At 45.7% G+C, this 18485-nt stretch overlaps 1 protein-coding gene across 2 annotated transcripts in view; it reads right to left on the reverse strand.

Annotated features, from left to right (window-relative positions):
- Window positions 1-18485, reverse strand: part of PPM1M (protein phosphatase, Mg2+/Mn2+ dependent 1M) — a 35150-nt gene that overhangs the window by 7833 nt on the left and 8832 nt on the right. For both annotated transcript variants that reach the window (XM_054978823.1, XM_054978824.1), the window contains exons 2-6: window positions 6242-6365; window positions 3962-4216; window positions 3353-3465; window positions 896-980; window positions 609-727 (exon numbers count right to left, since the gene is read on the reverse strand). In XM_054978823.1, coding sequence (XP_054834798.1) covers window positions 609-727; window positions 896-980; window positions 3353-3465; window positions 3962-4216; window positions 6242-6365 — 696 coding nt within the window. The remainder of the gene's footprint in view (window positions 1-608; window positions 728-895; window positions 981-3352; window positions 3466-3961; window positions 4217-6241; window positions 6366-18485) is intronic.

Here is an 18485-nt window from a genome sequence, read left to right on the forward strand (position 1 = left end):
AAGGTTGGTGTATTTTTTAAATTCAAGCTTAAGTTTGTGCACTAGAGTTCTCTTCATCAAATGCATGATTATGCTAAAATATAAACTGACTCATCTTTAAACGGTCATAACAGTCCTATTTGTTATTGCTTAGACAGAACTAACACAGCAGTTAAAAATAAAATGCACCTATGGCTTGCGGTTCTTACACTGATATATAGAGTTTTGCTCTGGGTGATATATGTATTGGGGGGAGAGGCAGAACAGACAAGAGCAAAAAGCCAACTACCATATGCCGCAACCATTGCCATTAATTCTTCCAGAACTGTCAGTGTTCATTTCACCAGGCGCATAGTTACAGAGGGCAGAAAAGATCACAGACCTCTTAGAAATACACCAACCTCCCCCCCCCCAACCCCCAATTCCCATCATAACAATTTGGCTTGGTTAGAGGTAAAGAAAGTGGTTTCCAGACTAGACAGGAAGCAGCAAATAAGGCAAGGAAGAAGTGGGGGCTGGCTGAGGAAGAACATGGAACAATTTGAGTGAGGGAGAGAATTGTTTGCCGGCTGAAACATTCCTGATCCAAGGCAGCCCGAAACCCTGGCCAAGAGGCTCGATTTACTTACCAGCCCTGCATCGAGTAATCCCGGTACAAGACTTTTTGACCCACATCATCTCCTTTCAATCGCCTTGGAAACTCAAACCGGGTGAACTCGTCAGCTAATAGCTTTGGGTAAATAAAAGCCTGAAAAAGAAAATGTAAGTTCTGCACAATGCACATGAAGTGGAAATATTTCAGCACACACCTATTTTGTAGAGTTTAAAGCATTTCCACTAATGATTAAGCATGCTGAATACAAAGCACAGGCCACCATTACAAAATAAACAGATTTTAAAAGGAAATCTCTCTTACCAGGTGCTGGATTCTTTGCCTTTCTGTCTCAGGGGTGAATTCGGTACTTAAAGGAATGATGCTTTGTTTTCTAACAAGGAGTGCCCTGAGCCAAAAAGAATTCATGTTATTTTCAGGTAGGCCTCTGTCAGCATATATTTCCATATATGGCAATAGGTATTAGATGCAACATATGGATGCATGCTGCACATGTCTAGCTTTGCGGGATAATAATGCTAGGAAAGGTACCAGGCAGTAGGAAAAGAGGAATACCCGAAATGAGAGAGTATGACTCTATAAAGGAAGCCACGCCCTCCAGTTTGCAAGATCTGAGCAAAGCTATTAATGATAGAATTTTTGGAGGTTTTTCATTCATAAGGTCACTGTTAAGTTGGAAGCGACTTGACGGCACATAACACACACACCATCAGCAGATGTGCAGGTGTTGCTTTGGGGGAGTGATAAGGCCCTTCCCCCTTTTTTTTGTTCCCCTTTTTTTCAAACTGAGTTTCTCCCAGGTTTGCAGAAGTCTTTCTCCTAAAAAAACTAACATTGGTTGATGTTTATTTTTCTGGCACCCAGCTCTCTCACTAAGAGCTCAAGCAGCATTCAGAATCAGATGGAGAGGGAGAAAGACAAATGAGAATCTTTTCAATCAGCAGAGAACACACAACGCATCCCACCATAAACAGATTTTTTTTTCTCATAGATGTTTCTTGCCACAGTTTTCACCAGCCACTGCAGCAGCATATCCAAAATACTTTGCCTGTTCTCACAGAGACTGTGTATTTATAGGTTCTGATGCTTTGTAAATTGAGTATCTACTTACTATGTGACTGACCTCTGTGTGAAAAGTGTGTGACAGATCTGCTATTTAACTAGCATTTCTCCCCCACCTCCCAACATTCCTTTAGTGTCAGTTATACTTTATTAGTTCTGTACTCTGTGTCACTGTGTCCTGTGCATTACTGTAATTATTTGCAGTCCACATAAATGTGTTTTGTGCGGCTGACCAAGGGCACATACAGTAATAGTCACTTTTTACATGTCTCTTTCTCACTGCACTACACACACACACACACACACACACACACACTTGAAGTGATTTCCATCAAGCACTCTTGTTCCAATGTTTGTTCTCTACCAAATACTTTCACTGGTTGTTTAAATAGTAAGGAACAGGTAAATGTGTCCAAGACCAAGACAGGACGGGCAGTCCTTTCAGTCCAAGGAAGACAGACTTTTGCAGTAACCCCCTCAAGCACAAGCACATGACTTTTTGATGCGGGGTGGGGGGAGCTGTATAAGGGCACAGGTGAAGCATCAGCCCCAAGTCAAGACTTGAGGCAACTATAAGCAAGTTTCTGTGATTCTTCTACCATGTTACCTGAGTAATGCCAACTGTCTTCCGGCGGTGATAAATATCTGTCTCTACCTGCTCTGCAAGTGAGACTTTAATTGCCTTTAAAACCAGGAGTCTTTCTCCCATATATCTGAAAGGGATGACCTCCTGGACGAGAGATATACAGTGCCAACCTAAAATGAGTTACATTCTTTGAAGTCAATGACTTAGAACAACATAACTCTGTTTAGGATGGCACTAATAAACCTTATCTGAAGAAGTGAGCGGTGGCTTACGAAAGCTCATAACCTACCACAAATTTTGTTCATCTTATAGTTGCTACTGAACTCTTGCTCTTTTCTACTGTTAGAGACAAACTAACACGGCGACCCATCTTGAACTAATAAACCTTGAAAATTTAATCTCAATTTGATGGAAAATGAAGTTCTATCAGAAATGTTTTTACCGTTGAAACCAATGCACAAAAAAAAGAAATTTAATGAACACTAATGAAATTTTAGAAATGAAACAAACACTTTAGAAATGAAATAAAATTAAAAACTTTTATGTACGTGCACTCACAGCAAAAGGACAAAGTAGCTTCAGATGAGAATTTCACTATGCCTGCCTGCAATTTTGGTATGTGCTCCATTATATACACAATGCTTGGATCCTGTGAAATCTCCATGAATGGAAGGCATTTCATTCTGCAGAACAGAACCATCCCTGCACCCATCCCACCCCAGCCTGAAATAGTCATCAAAATGCTGCTTCTGGGAGACAGGGCGACTCTCAAAGGAAGAGCATGACAGGCACATCAGCAAAAATCACCCCCTCCTTCAGTGACAAGGAAGTTACCATGGGCCCATTTCCTGATGACTCCTTATTTTCATCAACATTCATAGTAATGCAACTAAAAGAAAACATCAGTTCAAAACTTATGCATGATACGTTCTAAGTAGTTAATCTGATCCATAACTATATCAAGCATAAGTCTAACACAACATTCTAATTATGAACAGAAACTATGCCTTAAAGCAAAATCCTTCTGATTTCAATTGAATTGTGTTACTTGTTTTAGCCAAATAGATGCTTACGAGTCCTACTAAAGCCATAGCATTGCACCTTTGACTCACCTGCTGTCACCTGCATTTGCCACATAGAGCTTTCCCTGAAGATAAAGCGCAGCTAGAGCTGTGCAGCCTCCTGATTGGTTGGAAGCTTCCATCTCCTGACCAATTACCTCATCCTGTTGATAAAATATTTGATTATTCAAGGCAGATTTTCCATCAAAGGCTTATGCTGGATTTCATCAACATTATTATGGATCTCAGTGATTAGTCAAGTCAGCTGGGTGTCATTAAATTTTTAGAGTTGGTTTACAAAACAGCCACCACTTTTTCTTTACACATCTGTGTTATGGGTACACAATCACATGAAGAAATTTAATGTGAATTGGTGGCTTATGAGAGGATAAACACAAATATTGCAGTAATCATGATAAAACAAATAAAATATATGTAAAGAAGAGACATTCAGTTTACTGAATTTTGCACCAAACCCTAAATTGCACAGCAAATGATCTGAATCATGGAGCGCACACATAACCTGGCAGAGTGCTGCATTATTTTTTCACAGCCACATAGACATAAGACAATGCCGAGGCACTTCTATGTGGCTCATTATCTTGATTGCGACTTGAGCATGTCAAGATCTTTCGGAAACAATGAAGCAAGGTCACTTACACATTCCTGAAAGGCTTTCTCTAGTGCTCCAATGACAATATCTTCCTGCCGGATTTGCTTTTCTTCTACAAACTGTGGGTCACTTTGGCAAACGCACTGTCCATTGAGGTGCATTGGGGGACAGTCTTCAGTAATGCTTCTTACCACATCCTCTAGTTTCTGCTTGATGCAATAGTGCAGGTAGTTGGAAGCCATAATTGCTGCTTCTGGGCCACCATGTCCATCAAATAGTGCCCAGTAATAGCCAGTCAGATACTGAAAGGCAAAACAATTACAGTTCACATCATATGGGGCTTTCTTTCATGATACTGCAGTGACATAGTAGACAGTGCATTTGATCCAAGTGTGAGAGATCCAGCTTCAAATTCTTGCTCAGGTGTGAAGCTCAATTTGTGGCCTTGGACAAGTTGCTGAACTCAGACCTGCACTGCCTACATGTACAGATCTAACCAAACAAGTTACGGTAAGCTATACAGAACACATGAAAAAAAGTAACTAACTAGTGCCAATAATAAGTATACCACAGTCATGTATGCAAAAAGCTTCCATCATTTATATAATGAGTTATAACATACCCTTACAAATGCAAAGCATCCGTTCAATATCAAAGTACTAAGTCATAAATGACAATTACATGCAATTTTAATCACCAATTATAGTATCGTTGATTAACAATCAATGAATGTACACAGGGAAAATCCAGAAATACAATAAAGTGACTCAGTGCTTAGTAGTCTCTTTGTTGTTAAAGGAAAAGGAGAAAATGAACATGGCTTGGTCCAATAAGGAGCCGGCCTGACTGTCTCATTTCCAGATGTTCTTTTTTCAAGCTGTTAGTGGTTATGGGTTTTGTGTGTGTGTGTTTAATAAGTGCAGCTTTGCCATCTCAATTGCCAAAAGGCAATTCTTCCAAATGCCTACCTTAATACTTTTGGCTAACTGTGCCAATAGAACACAGTGAGATGGGCTATGCCTGCATGTCCCACATGGTTACCATATTCTCTGAAGTTCAAAAACATAACATACATCCAGATTCATCTTTACCCCATGACCAATTTTTAAAGGGAAAAATAGCACGTAAAGTGTGTGCCACATTTAGACATTACATTAAATACATCAAAGGAAAGAGAACTGAGGACAGGCAAATCTACACCCATTGCATATGCATTCTATAGCTTTTCTCCAAAGGCACAAATTTGCTTCAAGCTAAAACACTATTTGGGCAGTCCTCGGAGAGAAGCAATTGGCTTTGCTACTCCACATTGTGGAGTCATATAGAAAAACAAGGAGATGCTTATTAGACCCTTTTGACAGCAATTCCTTCACATAACAAGGGCAGGCATTATTTCCATTGATGTAAGTTGCCAACAAGATCAAAATATATTTGTAGAATGTGCATGTGGGACTTGCAATGGATTCACAAAGCTATCAGCTGCCTACTGTCTGACGTACAAACCTCCCCACACTTCAAGGTTTATTCTGAACCTCCTTGTTTTACCCACAGCTATCTAAAACAGATTAATTAGGCAGATATAAATGCATTTCATGGGAGAGTATGCATGCTTTACTAGAACAAACTAAACCATTGATACATGGAGTTACACCACAAGAAGAGAAAGAGGAAGTACTGATTATTTGAGTGGTTAGCTAGTATTGACCTTGAATGCTTTGTACTCCCACATGAGTTCAATACAGAAATGAACAGCCCCATTGAAAAAAATTCCAACAACGGTCAAAAAGAGTTTGTGTTATATCTGGAAGGTGAATGACTTTATGAAAGCCAAATAAGGAGAAGATCTCAGAGTTCAGTATTGATAGCAAGAAGTGTTAATGTAGTATTTTAGTGCCATACGTGCAAGGAAACACATACAAATGGACTGTCAGTAGCTACATAAGGCTGCACTTTGTAGAAGTACTCTTGCTCTGCCTCTTGTTATTTGTGAGAGTGTTTAACTAGCTTTGCCTACCATCATCTGAAAATGGAAACCTCAAATGAAAGTGGGTACTATCCTCTCTGCTCTGTACACACAGAGCTCACATATACCATTGTGGAGACAATCATGTCCATCAAGAGAAAGGCACCCTGCCTCCACCCTCTTAAGCTAATCCTTGATGTTTAGTGTCCCTATCAGGGACCCACATTCTACACATGTTCAGAAGCACGCAGCTATGAGTTCATATACTATAGATATTTGGCATTCAAAATAGGCTCAGTCAACAGAGCCCTATTTCCAATTAAACCCTGCTATCAATATACTGAGACACTACGGCCAAACTCACCTCAGTAGAGCACAGAATCAGCCATTCTTGATCATCCTCTTTGCCATAGTCCTTCTTCCTAATGGAAATCTGACAGCATGTTGCTTGGTCTTCATTGAATTCTGATTTTTGTGCATTGATAACTCTGGTGGCACAAGAAACTTTGGTTAGAACAAATCACTGGGATAAAGGACATAACTGAAATACTGTCCATTGCTCTAGGTCCAATGAATTTGCTGCCTGTCCTCTCAGTGAAGGACAGGAATGAAGAAGGGAGTGAGACCTCCCCATACACCTGATGCCATCTGGTAGACACCTGATGCCAACTGTCAACACTTTAAGCTGGCCCTTGTTAGTACAGTCATGAATACTCATGAACTGAACACAACGGAGAACTTATTATCCCACTATTTTAAACCAACCGCCTGGAAGTTAGAAGTCTCTTTGGCTGTTTGAGACAACACATCCCCCGATGTTGTCTCCTGGTACTGGCTTTGGCTTCTACAGTACTGTATGTAGAATGACCATTCCCTGTAATGCTCACTCTAACACATGTAGAAAAAAGCAAGAGTCCAGCAGCACCTATAAGACTAACAGAATTTGTGGTAGGGTATAAGCTTTCATGAGTCATAGCTCACTTCTTCTGATATCTTCGTGAGTCACAGCTCACTTCTTCAGACAGTATCTGAAGAAGTGAGCTGTGGCTCATGAAAGCTCATCCCTACCACAAATTTTGTTAGTCTTATAGGTGCTATTGGACTCCTGCTCTTTTCTACTGCTACAGACAGAGTAACACAGCTTGATCTAACACACGTATCAGTCTTCTGACCAAGGAGATCAGGAGTTTATTTATTACAGCTGTCTGGTGAAAGCCTTGTATCCTAGCCGAGAACCACTTAGTGTCTCTCGTTTTAAAATTATTAAAATTAATACCGTCCTTGAAGTGTTTAAGAAAACAAGAATCACAAATATACATGACATTTCCTATTCTGTCCAGTTAAAGTCATTGCAATTTCTAAGATTCTTCCCACAGTATTTGTGGAAAGATAAGATAGTCTCATGGAAATCTAGATCTCAGAAATTTGGAGATAGCAGTACGTAGCAAGTTTATATAAGCATAGTTATATTAGCCACACATGATTTTATTAAACCATTTGATTTGCACCCTCAAAAGGTGTGATACAAGGTACTCTGAGCATACAATCATTCTTTCTCAAAGTTCTGTAGCAAACACAGTTCAATTAGTTCTGTATTTTTTTTCTGAGCATGAAGCCATTTATTCAGCGAACAACAATATAACAGATTCTTGCCAGTATGTGAGATTAATCTTTTATGAGTAAAACTCAGTGGAACAGTTAGGAAAAATGCATATTTGCAACTTTGCACAGAAACCAGGAGAAATGCTCAGGCCTACATATGCTAACATTCAAAATCATACATCTCATGAACCTTGAAGTCTGCAAATGCCCTTACTCCACGGCCAGAAAACAAAGGATGAAGAGTAGCAGTTCATGAAGCAGGAGGAAAAATGAAAATAAAAGTAAATCATCCAAAGAGCAAGAGAAAGCACAATAAGAATAATCCTGCTGGATCAGACCAGGATCCTATATCACACAGTGGCCAACCAGTTACTCTGGAGGGCCAGCAACAGGGCATAGAAGCCACAGGCTTCCCCCGATGTTGTCTCCTGGCAGCAATTCGACCCCAGCTCCTCCCAGCTGCCACCCCAGTGCACCGCTGGATCCCAGTGACAGATGTGATGGGCCGCACCCAGCCGTACCCTACGGCCCTAATCACGATAGAGTACCTAGGGGTCCGCCACCAAATGGAAGTTGCCCGGGTAGCCCACCTACCCGTGCCAGTGCTGCTGGGAAGAGACGCCCCGGGGTTCTTCAGGCTCCTCAAACAGGCAGCGGAGAAATTGGGAAGAGACGCCCCCGGGAATGCCGGGCTGCTGCTGGAGGCGGCAGGGGAATTGGCAGGCCCTCAAGTTGCCACCGCTCTGCAAGTGGAGGAGGCCAACAACCCGGGCGAGGGTCCCTCTGTCAGACCAGGGGCAGAACCACAGGTTGAAGACCCAGCAGGACCCCCGGCAGACCGCCCATTCCGTGATGCCCAAGGGGCAGATGAGTCCTTGCAGCGCTTGCGAGAGACAGCCGCTCGTGAGGAGGAGCAGGTGCGGGATGAACGGAGGTCCCAGCGGCTCCCTCGCATCAAGAAGCAAGGAGGGGTTTGGGTTCGCATAGCTCGTGCCCCAAGTGGCCAGGGGGAGGTCCGCCAGCTATTGGTGCTGGCGGCCTACCGGGCCGAAGTCCTCTGCACGGCCCATGAGCATGCGTGGGCCGGGCATCTGGGGCACCACAAGACCCTGAAGAAGATCCTTGAACAGTTCTTCTGGCCCTCCGTGAATGCAGATGTAAAGGCCCACTGCCGCTCGTGTCCCACCTGCCAGCGGGTGGCAGCCCGCCGCCCACCGAAGGCCCCCCTCTCCCCGCTACCCGTCATGGAGACACCCTTCCAACAGATCGCGATGGACTTCATTGGACCGCTGCCACGCACACCCCGGGGCCACCGCTTTGCCCTGGTGATTGTGGACTATGCCACGCGGTTCCCCGAGGTCATCCCGCTGAAGACCATGCAGACCCCGGGGGTGGTCCGGGCCCTGTCCAAGTTTTTCGTGATGGTGGGGCTGCCAGATGAAATCCTGACGGATCGAGGGGGCCCGTTCTGAGCCACAGTCATGCGCCAACTCTGCCGGAATTTGGGGATCCGGCAGGTGTTCACCTTGGCTTACCACCCTCAAACAGATGGTTTGGCAGAGCGGCTGAACCAGACTGTCAAGGAGGCCCTGAAAAAGATGACACGGGACAAGCCTCACCAGTGGGACCTGTACATCGACCTGCTCATGTTTGCCCTCAGGGAGACCCCGCAGGCCTCCACTGGCTTCAGCCCATTCGAGCTGCTATATGGGCGCAAGCCACGAGGGATGCTCTCCTGGCTGACAGAATGCTGGGGGCCCCAGGCCAGCAGCCCTGCGCCCACCCCACAGGAGTACTTGAGCCAGCTCCATGATCGGGTGCAACATTCCCAAGCCGAGGCGAACCGCAGACTGACTCGCACCCAGGCGAAGCAGAAAGCCGCCTACGACCGGGGTGCACGGATGAGGACTTTCCAGGCTGGAGAGAAGGTCCTGGTGCACCACTCGGTATTTCCCAGAGAGGGAGGGGACCCCTCTTGGAATTGGCCCCTACCCAATTCAGAGGGTGCTGGGCCCCACTACCTATGAAGTCCAGTGCGGGGTCGGCCGACGTCGGCGGAAGACCCTGCATGTGAACCTCCTGAAGCAGTGGCACGAGCACCCCGAAGAGGAATGTGGCATAGCTGAGGACCCATTGGAGCTTCCTGACAGTGAGCTGCCGTGGACCTCCAAAGCCCCGGAGTTTGAGGCGCCCAAGGTGGACCCCCAGCTTGATCCAGCTCAACGGGCCCAGCTACAGGACCTCTGCGCATGGGTTCCCGGGGTCTTCTCCCGCAGGCCGGGCAGCACCAGCCTGATTCAACATGCCATCCCAACCAGCCCGGGGCAGACAGCCCGGGCTACCTGGTGCCCCATCCCCAGGAAGTGGTAGGAGGCAGTGGAGAAGGAGACAAACGAGATGCTCCGGCTGGGTGTAATCGAACCCTCACGGAGTGCCTGGAGGAGCCCGATAGTCCTGGTGCCCAAGCCAGATGGGACCACCCGGTTTTGCATTGACTATCGCGAACTGAATAAGGTGGCCCAGTTCGATGCCTACCCCATGCCCCGAGCAGACGTGCTGGTGGACCACCTGGGCTCCGCCCGCTACCTGTCGGCCCTGGACTTAACAAAGGGCTACTGGCAGGTGCCCGTACGGCCGGAGGACCAGGAAAAGACGTCCTTTGCCACCCCCCAAGGCCTCTTCCAATTCAAGAAGATGCCGTTTGGCCTGCATGGGGCTGCGGCCACCTTTCAGCGGCTGGTGGACCAGGTGCTGGGAGAGTGCCGGGCGTAGGCCATGGCGTACATTGATGATATTATTATCTTCAGCCCCGACTGGCCCACCCACCTCCAACACCTGGAAGCCGTCTTAAGGGCCCTCCAACGAGCTGGGCTAAGGGCGAACCCAAAAAAGAGCCACCTGGGGTTCCAGGAACTCCAATACCTGGGCTTCGTGGTCGGGGGAGGACAAGTCAGGCCACCACCAGACAAGGTGGCCTCAATAGCCGACGCCCCACAGACCAAGACCAAGAAGCAGGTTCGGCGATTCCTAGGACTGCTGGGGTATAATGGGCGGTTCATCCCCCACTTTGCCTCCCAAGCGGCGCCCCTGACGGACAGCTTAAGGAAGGGGCTGCCCAACCAAGTCCGGTGGACCCCAGAACTAGAGGCAGCTTTCAAAGACCTGCGGTCCGCCCTCTCTAACGCCACTGCCCTGTGGAACCCGGACTTTGACCGGCCCTTCACACTGGCCACAGATGCTTCGGACACCGGCCTCGGGGCTGTGCTGACCCAGGAACGTGATGGAGCAGACGTCCCGATTCTCTTCCTGAGTCGGAAGCTACAGCCCGCCGAGAAACGCTATGCCACGGTGGAGCGGGAGGCCCTAGCGGTCAAGTGGGCGGTGGGGGCCCTGCAGTACTACCTGGCCAACAACCCCTTTATACTGCTGATGGACCATGCACCCCTGCAGTGGCTCCATCGCATGAAGGCGCACAACCCCAGGGTGCTACGCTGGTACCTCTCCCTTCTACCCTTCCAATTTACCATCAAATACCACCGGGGGGCACGGCATGTGGACACGGACTATATGTCCCGCATGTTTGAGACTGAGCCGGACCCCCACAACTCAAAGCCAAGCGGGGGGGTGTGTGTGTGTGTGTCCAGGGTCTGAGCCCCAGCCCCCAGACTTGACAAGAGGGAACAACAGGGGACAAAAGGGTTGCAGCAACTCCACCCCCCAAGCCGGCAACCAGGGCCAGAACCTACCTGCTCCATGGGGAAGGGGCAAAAGGCCAGTACCTCAGAGGGGTGGAGGGGGCAAGGAGAAACCAGCCAGCCCCACCCTCCAGGGGGAAGAGAGGGGGCTAAGCAGGCTGGAGGGAAAGGGACACTGCAGGGAGAAGGTGGGTCCAGCAGCAGCAGCAGCAGCCCAAGCAGAGCCCTTACCTGGCAGGGAGAGGACGCCGCTGCTGCAGCCCAGAGCCACACCATGGCTAGAAGACAGCAGCCTGGCTCAGGAGTTGCTAGAAGCCAAGCCTCTCCAGGGGGGGCTGCCACAGGCATTCTGGGGGAGGAGATGGGTAACCCCGCCCAGCATTGCTGAGCAGGCAGCACAGAAGCTGGCTAAGGCAGCTCCTCGTGAGCAGGGCCAGGCAAGCTCAGTAGCTCAGAGGCTGGCTGGGGCAGCTCCTCGTGAGCAAGGCCAGGCAAGCTCAATAGCACAGAGGCTGGCTGGGGCAGCTCCTCGTGAGCAAGGCCAGGCAAGCTCAATAGCACAGGGGCTGGCTGGGACAGCTCCTCGTGAGCAAGGCCAAGGAGCCCTCAGCTGGGGATGGCTCGCACTCAACCCCACCCTGCCAGCAAGGCAAAAGAGCCCAGGAGGGATTAGTGGTTGGAGGGAAACACCTGGAGGAATGCACAGCTGGGCCCAGTCAGGAGGGGGAACAAGCCTGGAAGGAGGGCGGGGTGGAGAAAGGAAACCCTATAAAGGGTGGCTGGGAAGAGCTCTGCGGTGGTGGGTTTGAGTAGGAGTGATGGAGCAGAGTGGGAGTGGAGAGAAGCCAAGGAAAAGGCAAGAAGGAGAGTGGAGGTTTGAAGGAGAGTCTTGGGAGGAAGAGATGGTGGAATAGGCAGGGGGTAAGCAGGCCAGGTTGAGCAGGCCAGCGAGTGGATTGAGAGGGAGTCAGGGTGAGGTATACCGCCCCTCCTTCCACAGAGCAGGGTCCTGCAGAATCCCTGGCCCCCCTGTGACGTCAGGGGCAGACTGCCCAGTGCCACGCCCAGTGGCAGCTGCGGCAAGCCCTGACAGGGGTTCCCACTGGTAATCATGGCTAGCAGCTGCTGATAGACCTTTCCTCCATCAATCTGTTTTAACGCTGTCTATGCTTGTGGCCATTGCCACATCATCTGGCAGCAAATGCCACATTTTAATTGGTCATTGAATCGGTCATTCCTTTTGTCTTTCCTGAATCTACTGCCCACCAGCTTCACTGGATGCCCTCAAGTTCTTGTATTTTGGGAGAAGGCAAAAAAGTTCACTGAACCAAAAGCCTGTTGTGGAAGATTGCAGCAACCATGATATCTGTCATAATTAATCACAGCCAAGTTATAAATACTCTGGTCTGGTCTAGGTTCTTAAGAAGCATTTTTAAAAAGTTACAAGGTCATCTGCATGGGCTCTGAGGGTGAGATTGGGGCAACAGAGGATGGCACTTCCAGGATTGTAGCACCTGCGATGACTTTCATCCTTGGGTGCAGCAGATGGTTCACAATAACCAGTACAACATATGACCACAGTGCCATTTATAATGCTTCATCTCATAATTTCTTTTAGGTACAGCCTTTTACTAAAAAGTGTTTGATATATGGTCATAACTCAGTTTTAAGAGACTATAAAAATGTAGCTTGAATATATCTGCCTTAAGATTTTTGTGTAAACAAGGTTGTTTTAAAAAATAAAAAAATAATTAAAATTTAGTAAAAATGAAAAATAAAACTTAAAAATGTTAAAATCTCGTTTGTTAAAAATATTGTTTTTTAGCTAGCCTGCCCCAAAGTAGGATAGAGTAACACTTGGCTGCCTTCCTCCTCCTCCTCCTCCTCCCTAGGAGCCTCTCTTTTCTAGATAGGTCCTGTATTGAGTATTATTGTCACCTTCCTTTGTGTCTCTGTCAAGCGGTCCAAAGTTCAGTCTGCTCTTCCAGGCCATCGTAAGAGCACAGTTTATCCCCAGATTTCATCAAAGGAGCAAGTTTAGCACATTCACCATACCCAGTCAAAAAATTAATCCGTTACTTTCTTTAATTCAAAATTAAGTCAATACTTTCTTTCCTAATTGGATGTTCTGTAGGAGTAACATGTAAATCTGAAACTATGCTGAAATCATTGAAGCAATGTCAACAAGGCTATTATGGTACAATGTTGGACTTCTGTAAGTACATATGTGCCTTTGTTGGAAAAATATTTCCTTTATACCGTGGGTACCCTCCCCAATTAAGGGACACACAGCTTTTGTAGGTCAAGAGGTCAACGTTTATTGCAACAAACGGAGTTCCAGTCCAATTATTTGGTTCCTGGAACTCAAAGAATCAATAGTACAGTCACCAGTATTTATTATTGGACATGAGTATTGAATCAGAGGTGTCTCTTTCCTATTGGTTGATTCCCTATTGGTTGTCCTTTCCTTATTAGTCGATTTCTTCTTACGTTACACAATCCTACACATTTTATGTTAATATATCAGTTAAACATAAACCACAAACCCTTATGTCATCCTATGTTAATATACCAACTCCTTAACCTTTTAATATTTTTTATCTTTATTTAGCTAATATATTCAAACTGACCTATTTTCTCCTTACGACTTTGTTAACCTTTCCCTTGTCTGATTATCATGGTACAATTACCAAGGCAATTTTTTTTTAACTTTTGTCTTTTTTTATTAAAATACTTCTTGAGGTAACAGAAAACACACCGTATACATGGAGCATGCACCTAAGAGCTGTAGCCGAACTACCATGTGGATATTTCTTCCTATCATGGATGATGCAGGCCTCAGCCCTGCCCCCAGGAACTATGCAAGAAGATGGCTGCAAAAATATAAGCAGCCTCCATCTTCACCTGAGGGGCTTGCTGGACACTCCCCCTCTCACTGAGCACCAGTGAAGACAGATCCCCCAGTGGAAGAGGGGGGGACAGAGAGAGACCCATGACAAAACACTAGGCAGCATCTTCTTCTACCTGGCTATTGTCTGTTACTTTTAATAAAGGCTGCTTTCAGAAACAAAGTTAGCTTGAAGCACCTGCCTTCTGGGTCTCTGCCATTAAAAGTGGACAATCTGGAGGGCAAGCTTGCGACTTTTTCCCCAAGAGCTTCCTGTTGCTATTCCTGACTGAACCTTAGAGGCAGTTTGGCAGCTGCTGGAGGAGAGGGGGAGCTGCAGTCCCTTCTGTGTACAGTCCCCCTCTAGCTTAGCTGAGCCTAAACTCAAGAGCAAGTGTCAATAGTACATGCATTGCCCTTGCTTTTCCCAAACTGGGGGGAAGGGCTCAGAAACAAAAAGGAGGCAGGGGCCAGAATTTTAATAGCTCCAGTTCTTTAGCATCCATCTCTTTGGTGGCAATATGATGACAGCAGTACATGTACTGAGATGAAAAAGCCACCAGCTTTTTCAACTCTCTGTGAAAGTGATGAGTTTGGAAAACTTCTCCCTTCAGTACTGGTGCTGCTACCCACCCACTGTCTGCTAATGGCTCCCCCACATCCTTCATACCCACTAGGTTGCTGTTTATGTCATACACTGCTGCTAATCCTTCACCCTGTATAACCCACCTGCCACAAGACATAGAGGCAGCCTAAAGCCTTGTCTTGTGGTCGAGCAGCTCAGAAACTGGCTGTACTTTCAGGCCTAAAAGGAATAAGAGATTAAAAGAGGGGCATTCCTTTTCCCTACTGCTTCCAAGGGTGGATCCCAACAGTAACATTCTGCAGGAGGAAGAAGACAGGGAGTACAAGCTCTAGCATGGTGGGGAGGAGTGAATGTGCCACCTAATAAGAGGAGCAACAGGAAGGCAGCGAAACTTCACCTGAAAGAGCCAGTGAACCGCAGCACTCAAGCAGAGAGGCTGGAACAGTGGAAATGCACCTCCCACCCCTTTTTACCAAGGCAATTTTAACTGACCGCCTACAGGCTGGTACATTCCCCTAGTCACTCATCCTAAACATAGCAGATGGTTTGAAATCTCTAACAAATATATTTTCTTTCTACTTCCTTCTAACTTTATTTTATTCTAACTCCATAATTTTTATTGTATATACCTTTTAATTATATAAGATGTTTATAGTATATATAATTCTAATCCCACACCTTAAAGTTGCAAACAACTTACAGTGACCCCGGCAAGGCAAGTGAGAAGCAGAGGTGGCTTGCTATTGCCTTCCTCTGCAGAGTAACCCCAGTCTCCCATGGCAGTCTCCTAGCCAAGTACCAACCAGGGCTGACCCTGCTTAGCTTCCAAGATCTGACTATACCATACCACCTGCCCTCCTAATGCTGGACTTAGACAGGAAATATCTGTGTTCAACTCCCTGCTAAGCCATGAATATCACATGTTAAACTTAGGATTGTCACAAGGTCTCAGCATAACCTCTCAGGGTTGTTGTGAGAATAAAGCTATATGACATTTCCCTGATCTCCTTGGAGAAAAGGTAGTATGTATGTGAGGAAAAATATTGACCATAGATCCAGTTCACAATGCTATATATTTTGATCTCAGTGCTTAGAAAATAAAAGTTCTGCCATTTTAAATGGAGATCACCACTTTCCTGCACAAATGCCAGCACCTAGAGAAAAAGACCTAATAACTGGGGCTTGACTAACTGTGGAACTTGTCATCTCAGTTGCCACCTCCATTGCCTTTGTTTAAGAAACCACTGAAGAATCAGCTCATCGCACACCAATGTCTAAACAAATATTCATTTATTTTTTGTTATGGTCCAATGAGATGTATGTCTACACCTTTTTTGTCAAATACCAATGCAAATTTCTGCACCGTTTTGAGGAACCTTGAGCTAATTTCTGTGGAGTTTCTGTTGTTTTCCAAGAGTGCCTTGGTTAGATGCTTCATTTGGGCCAAAATGACCAGAGTTGAGCTAGTTACATCTAATTCTTTCGGCAATATTATCATTGGTAGAGCACTACTCTAAGGTAAAATCTGCTCAACACTTGTCTTTTCACATCCTACCCCACTCTTCCAGATCCTCTGGCAGGGATCAGAAATGTACAAAAACATGTTCTAAACCAATTGCAGGGAGAGACTTCTGGGAGAAGAACGGGCCAGAAAAACCTCAGTCCTTTGTTTTGTTCTAAGATAGCTGAACAAAGAAGCTTTTGTTCCCTCTCAAAAATGTGAACAAATAAACTATAATAAGCTTGGCGTGGCTCAACTTGTTTTATTTCACTGGTTCAGCCAACTTTAAACTGTCCAGCAACATGACTCAGAGTTCCTAATTCAGCTGAAGAATTCGTTTTAGGGTGGGTTTAAGATATCAGAAGAACACAATAGACTTAATACCATGGCTAGATTTTTCAGTTCCAGGCAGACCTTTAAGGGTAGTTTCCACCTGCAGAGGATTCTGGGCTAAGAATGGGTCAGCACAGCTCATATTTCACCATCCTTACACTGTTTAGCAGGTGTTCACTTGGGCAGTGAATACCTGCAGGAAGAATGGGAATACAAGGTGTAAAGGCACAGCCTTATGAATTTTGTCTGATGCCCAAAGAATCCACTCCATAGATGTACATTGTCTGTAGTGTCATCAAAAAAATGTAGCCTTCAAAGACAATTCCCTGATTTTTGGCCTTTAAAAGAGCACAATATCAGTATTGCATATGTTGTACCTCCAATCTTGCTTATCATCATATTTGACTGCAATTGCAATCAGGGCTGAATCTACAGATTTTTTGAGGGGGGGCAAAAGTGAAAAATGGCACCCCCTTATATTTTTTCTTTATATATACATATATAATCAATGTTTTAATATATATATATAATAAACAACTCTTAAACCACAGAATAAATTGTGTTGACTTCTATGAATTGTTAATAATAGCAACTTTACATTATCTTATCCATCATTAGCTAAGCATTCCTCCTAGAATTCCTTTTGTTGTAGGGAGCCAAGGGAGTTCATAGGCAGACATGCATGTTAGATATTAGGAAGACAGAGTTTAAGGAACTCAGAGGCCTGATGAGAGTCATTCCATGGCAAAAAATACTGGAAGGGAGAGGAGCAAGTGAAGGGTGGGCTCTCCTAAAACAAGAGCTATTGCGAGCTCAAGCTGTCAATGTTCCAGTAAGACAAATGTGGTAGGGAACTCACAATGACAGGGGAAACTTAAAATCCAACAATGGAAGCCCACTACCCAAATAAAGAAAATAGATTCAAATTCTTAATTCTAGAAAAATAACATTTATTGGTTAGCCAAGGCAAGTTTCTGACACCCAAAAGAATCCACAGCAGATGCAAAGTAGAGATATATGAAAAGTAAACTCTCTTGCTAGGGCATCATGTCCTTAGGAGAAAATGCAGATAACTACTTAACTTCAACTAAAAGTGAACTTTTTTGGCTTTTTTTCCTGCAAAACTTCTCACAGCATCATCACAATTTATGGTATATTTGCCACACCACTTTCAATAGACAATATAGCCAGTCTTGACAAACACTCCTGATACATTGCTGACCTGAGGTAATCTCTTTTGGCTGGAGATCAGATCTAATTCTGGGAGATTTGGGAGCCTGGAAGCTGGCAACCACCATACCATAAGGCTGGATGCTAAGGACTGTTCTTACTAGTGGTGTAAAATTTCCACAAGTTTTGAAGCCATAGGAAAAAGGTCCCCCCTCCTTTTTTTTTTTTGCTACATAACCTGGGAAATTTGGGGGGAAATTGATATGTATGCAATTCATTAACTTACTTTCCTGACAAATCATGTCTTATTTTATTGATTTAACAACTTAGCATATAGAAGTGTGCTATGTGGAATAATTAAATTTAAAAGTATAAAGTATATTAGTATTAGTATCCCACGCCCCTACCTTCCTGCCTTGGTTTGATCATCTCCCTCTGTGCTGATCTCTAAGCAAATACAGCAAATAGAATGGTGCCTGCCAGCTGGTGGGGTGATGGAGGAGCCCCCCCTCCCCCTCCATGCGCACCTTTTGGCGCGGTGGCACTTCAAGCTCTTCTCACCCCAGGCAGCAGCGCGCACATGCAGAGACAGGAAAAAAGTGAGTGAGCCAGGCACAAGCGCCTATTTGCTGGGAAGAGAGGCGAATGCAGATCCCCCTCCTTGCCGGCGCACAGGCCGCTCTCTCTTTGATGGAGCAAATGGAGGCGGCTGCTGGCTGCCAGGGCCTGGGGGGGCGGCAGTGAAGCCCTTCCCCTTCCCCTCCCCCTTCACACACACATGCCTTCTGCTGGCTGTCCCACCGTTTAGTGTGCTTTGCTCTTGAGAGTTGAGGC

This window comes from Eublepharis macularius, chromosome 4, assembly GCF_028583425.1.
Source record: "Eublepharis macularius isolate TG4126 chromosome 4, MPM_Emac_v1.0, whole genome shotgun sequence".
In the NCBI taxonomy this organism is placed as follows: Eukaryota; Metazoa; Chordata; class Lepidosauria; order Squamata; family Eublepharidae; genus Eublepharis; species Eublepharis macularius.